Source organism: Leiobunum rupestre, chromosome 2 (genome assembly GCF_980474605.1).
Source record: "Leiobunum rupestre chromosome 2, qqLeiRupe1.1.hap1, whole genome shotgun sequence".
NCBI lineage: Eukaryota > Metazoa > Arthropoda > Arachnida > Opiliones > Sclerosomatidae > Leiobunum > Leiobunum rupestre.
The window spans coordinates 42,720,897-42,726,641 of record NC_143385.1 but is presented as its reverse complement, the minus strand read 5'-3'; the positions used below and the strand labels follow the sequence as shown (position 1 = coordinate 42,726,641).

Genomic DNA, 5,745 nt, shown 5'->3' with positions numbered 1-5,745 from the left:
AGTACTTTTGAACATTTCCTTTATAATTTTTCTTTATTTCGTTTAAATGTATTGTGTAAACTGAAACTCTTATGTCCCGACCTAATTTCCTGCGAGTTTAGCAGACGATTATATGCCACCCCTTTTGTTAGACCAGAAACCCCGTAGATTTAGTTCTTTTGTTTAACTGTCAGAGCAGCCATACTCCTTTATCATCTAAGTCTGTCAAATCCTCCACATCCGAAACTAAATACGAAATTGGTGATAGTTAACTATTTTTATTTACGTCAGGCTAGCCAAAGCCAGTTTCTTTATATTTATTTTTTTAAAACTACCAACCAAAGTATTTTTTTGTATATATATATTATTCGTCACAACCCCAAGGCCCACCATAGCCACGAACTGTTAATCCTTTAACCGTTAGGTAAGAAGTACCAGTTAAATTGTATACGATTACCATTGATAATTCCAAGTACAAATAAAAGAGTTACTGTTTTGCATAGCTACTATTGATTTCATTTACCTACTCTGTGACAATACCGACTCTAAGGATCCGAACAAATAAATTCGATACATACGGCACGGGGAAATAAGTATTTAAATTTCCCTCGAGTTTAGTGCGTGGGTCAGATTCTCAAGGTTACATTTGGAACTTTTTGAATCTTCCCTCCTTACTGATCTCCACGACTCCCCCCTACCCCCCCTGAAAGTTATAGTGTCGTAATACCTTTATTAGAATAAAATTTTTGAATGAAAAATTAGAAGAAGCTAAAGCCAAGAAGTACTCCAAAGCACCTAGCTTTGAAGAAGAAAGTACTACAGTCAGAAAGAAGCGTAAGAAAATGCAGAAACTTTTAAAATAGTGAAATTTTCTCTTGTGATTTTAAATACGAAGTGTCTATTTTGGCCTGCTTTTCATGCCTTTTAAATATTATCTTCCAAGTACCTGATTTTTATTGATGCTGTTCCTATTAAGCTATGATATTCTGTGATATGTTAAAATGAAAATTTTAATTCAAACGAGGTATTTCAAGGAAATAAATAAGGTTATTTTAATGATGGTTTTCAATATACCTGAATACAGAATAGTCATATTGTATAGAGTAGTTTAATACTAAGGCTTAGGATTGAAACAGTTTTAAGTGTTCATTAATAATAATATAACCTATATTAGTAAATACCATATGTAAAATAAAAATTTATATACATTAAATTTATAATTTAGAAAGAATACATACAAATGAAATATAAAAGATCAAATTAACTCATAGAAATGAGCTAGATAATGGTATTTTACATGTGTTGTTAAAGCGTCATCTGCTTTAAAGGGGTCCAGTGACGTCAAGTTTTTTAAATTTTCAATAGCCAATGACATTTACTCTATGCTAATATTTCCCCTTGATCTGGGACTGGGTTAAGCTGATTTTTCTTTCTTGACCACTTTTTGGATAAAGCAGGGTACACGAAGATACTACAAAGGCCGTGTTAGACAAAATTACCTGTTGTGTTACCGCATACCCTGCTTTAGGGTAATACTAATCGGTCTGCAAGCTACTGTAGAGTCAGATTATACCAATTTTTAAGATTATGTAGGCTGTAGGATTAGGGTATGATTTAATCAGTAGTTTCCAAATTAATTCTATTATTTTGTGCAGCTATGTTATAAAATGGACAAATTTCTAGTAAGATTGAAAACGCCTCATAGCGAAAATAAGAATGAAGATGGAACTAGTGAAGTATCAAAGAATTCTATTGACAGTCTGAAAACTTTGGATAATTTACAACCCGTTTCTCAAATTGAAATTCTTGACAAGCGTGAATCCAAATCTGCACGAAATACATGTGAATTACCTGGCGATTTGGGTAACTTGAGTGATACTAAAGCTGTTCAACCAATTTTATCGCAGTACCCCAAAACGAAATATGGTTCAAATTTACGTTCTTTCAGTAATAAATGGTACCATGGGCGTCTGTGGTTAGAATATTCTGTCTCTGATGATAGTTGCTTTTGCTTTCCGTGCAGAAAGTATTCCACTGCTGATAATGATTTCGAACCCACTTTTGTAACCAAGGGGTTTAAAAATTGGAAAATAGCATGAAAATCTAAAAAAGGATTTCAGCGTCATGCAGCGAGTAAAACACATATGAGTTCCGTAGTCTTTTGGGAAGAAGATAAATCCAGAGCGACCAAATTTAAGGACATTAAAACACTCCTTTGTCCCGCTCAGATAAATAAAAATAGATACTATATTATAAGTATCGCAGAGACCATTAAGTTTTTGGCTATAAATGAATTGTCATTTCGGGGATCCAACTGTTACGGTATTAAAACGATGCGCGAGATAGACGATGGCGTCCAACACGAAATCTCTGGGGGTCTTTTTGTCTCACTATTCAAAAGGATTCCAGATTGAAAGCGATAATTCCAACAATACCTCGCAATGCTTCTTACCTTTCACCTGAAATACAAAATGAAGTGATTCATACTATGTCTTCTATGGTACTAGAGAAAATCGCATCAACGTATAGGGAAAGTGATATCAAAGCATTTTGCTTAAAAGCCGATGAAACCTTAGATGCCGTTGGGATTGAAAACTTGTCAATTGTGGTACGATTTGTGAAATGCGGAATTCCCATGGAACGCTTTTTGGGTATATTCAAGTTGTCAAGCTTGAAAGCTATAGATATGACTGACTACATAATTGAAATATTACGTAGTTCTGGATTTCCGCCCGAAGAAATTATTTGCCAATGCTATGACGGGGCCAATGTAATGTCCGGAAATGATGGTGGAATTCAAAAGTTAATGCAAAACAAATTAAAGAAGACCATACCCTACGTTCACTGCTACAATCACCAACTCCATCTGGTGATAGCTCACGCTTGTGATAAAATCTCCGACATTAACGAATTTTTCACTCTCTGTAGTTCTCTCTACAATTTCTTTCGCAAATTCACAGTTAGTCAAGTCTACGAAGGCGCACGATTGAAAAGACTCTTAGACCAAAGATGGACGGGCCACTTTGCCACATCCCGCGTGGTTGTAGAAAACATGTCCGATATTATGTCCGTCCTCAAATATTTTTCTTCACCCCCTAAATTAACTAAAGTTCCAGTTGGTTCTCTTATTTTTAGAGTTTTAGCAATATTAAAAAAAAAACATATATAAAAAAAATAACAAACAAAAAAAATAATTACATAAAAAAGTACTGATTATAGAAACTTTCTTAATTTAAATATACTCAATATAAGAAATAATAATAAATCAGTGAGATTGGAAGATTTATATTTAAGTTGGGGTATATTTAAATGTCATACGATAACAAGAGGGATTTTAAGCTACGTTTAAAATGGTGGTATTTTTCAGTTATGTTTAGTTTTTCAATTATGGAGTTAAAGAGTTTAACTCCGCTATAAAATATCGATGTAATTTTTTTTGAAGTCGTACAGAGAGGTAATTTAAACAAATTAGCTGATCTAGTTATTTTTGGGAGTGTATTTGGTTGCAATATTTTCCTTTTTCCGTGATAGTCTTTATATAGAAATAATATTGATGAATAGTCTCGTAGCTGGAAGATATTTAAAATCTAGTCTTTAATAAATAAATCTTTTGTGTGGGTTAAAAAGGGTACTTTATTTATTTCGCGAATGGCTCTTTTTTGAAGGACATTTATTCTTTTTAAATTATGCATTGTCGTGTTACCCCAGATACAGTAACCGTAGTTTAATTTAGAATGGAATAGGGAAAAATATATTTCTTTTAATATTTTATGGGTCATAATTTTATTGCATTTGTACATAATACCACAAACTGATCTTAATGATTTACAAAGTATGTCGACATGGGCGTTCCAGTTGAGACTTTCATCAAACAATATTCCTAGATATTTATATGTTTTAACTCTATTTAATTTATGGTTGTCTATTGTAATTTTTTCCACAGTATTTATATCTTTTCCTTTATTACTAAATACAATAAATTCCGTTTTGGTCAGATTCAGGTTTAAACTATTTTTCCTTAGCCACATATTAATTTTCTCTAAACGATTATTTACTTTTTGAATAACCCAATCAATAGTTTTCCCACCATATAGCAGTAGCGTATCGTCCGCGTACAATAATAAACCAGATTTGATTTGTCATTTACGTACAAATTGAAGAGTAGTGGCGAAAGGACCGAGACCTGGGGAGTACCATTACGAAGTACTCTTGCCTCCGATAGAGTACCATTTACTTTTGTATAGCAAACCCTATCAGTTAAGTAGCTCTTTATCCAGTTACCTGCTACACCCCTAATTCCCATATTATATAGTTTATTTACTAGATTATTATGAGGTACTGAATCAAAGGCTTTGCGTAAGTCTAAAAACACTCCTACGCAAATTTCGCTTTTATCTAAGTAATGAAGTATTATATTATAGGCTTCTGTCATTGCATTAATTGTTCCTAGCCCAGACCAAAATCCGAACTGAGAGTCTGAGATAAGTTTATATTTATTGCTAAATGATAGTAATCGATTGTTAAATGCTTTATCGAAGAGTTTAGATATAAAAGGTAAGATTGAAATTGGCCTATAATTTTTACAGTCGAGGGTATCTCCTTTTTTGTGAATAGGAGTAATAATAGTGCGTTTAAGTGCTTCCGGGTATTTGCCTGTACTGAAAGAAAGATTTATCATAAATACTATTGGTAGTAAAATAAAGGGAAGTATAAGTTTAATTGGTCTTGTTTGTAGATCATCGAATCCGGCGGCCGAGTTGCTAGGAATAGTAGCGGAAATAGAGCGAATTTCATCAGCGGTAACTGGGTAAAGACTCATGGTGTGTAGATTAGATGAAGAATAAGTGGGATCTGTTAGATTAGACGGAATGTCTTCGGTAAAGTAGTTATTTAAGTTATTTGCCGTGATTGGTATCTCTATCTGAGGCTTTTTATTTCTATTTGCTCTTTGAAACACTCTTCAGAATACTCTTCCATTTCAAGCAATTGATGAATGAGATTCATAACTTCATTGATTGAATAAAAAGGTTTGAACGGTTTGTTGGCGTTACTCCGCAAACGTTATTTCAGACATCTTTCTCATTGACCAAAGAACCCATTTTAGTTGTCAATTTTCTAAGTATATCTTAAAACTTTTATTGAAATATTGGGTCTACCACCAACCGTTGAATTTTTTTTTTCAAAACCGCAAATATTTTATATTTCTGAAATTTACAATTGAAAGACTTCCCACTCTCTGAAAATCTAAACACCGAGTACATAAATATGAAAATGAGTACAGCCTTTGATAGTGCTAAATCTGTAATAACTTACGTAATCATTTGAGTCAAAGCTACAGGCTTGTACACCGATTACGGGGAGTAATCAGCCCCTTGAGACTTCCCTACTGAAAACATATACACTGGTATAAATATGTTACGTACTCTTTGAAAATCATATCGTGACACAGTAATGTTAGAACTTTATGTTGGGCTCGTAACGCTAGATGGCGAAACCGTCGCTAAAGAGAGAACGATATTTTGTTTATATAAATGCAGTCACGTGAACGTTCCTCTCTTTTGTTTTTAACTCTCCGAGGGGACTATGTCCCTTAGGAGGGGTTTTACAATCGTCTTTCTGGGTGGGTGTGTGTGTGTGTGTGTGTGTGTGTGTGTGTGTGTGTGTGTGTGTGTGTCTATATTCTGCGAACGCGTTACCGGGGCAAAGTCCAAAACGCGTTACCGGAGCAAAGTCGAAAAACCGTTTTTGCAGAACTTTAAAGGTTGG

General features: G+C 33.8%; 1 protein-coding gene across 1 annotated transcript; it reads left to right on the top strand.

The window, feature by feature from the left end:
- Positions 1-2,467: 2,467 nt before the first annotated feature.
- Positions 2,468-4,807, top strand: LOC149957558 (uncharacterized). The gene is made up of 2 exons (XM_090167090.1): positions 2,468-3,094; positions 4,715-4,807. Exons 1-2 carry the CDS (start codon positions 2,468-2,470, stop codon positions 4,805-4,807), a joined length of 720 nt encoding a protein of 239 aa, XP_090023216.1.
- Positions 4,808-5,745: the final 938 nt, after the last annotated feature.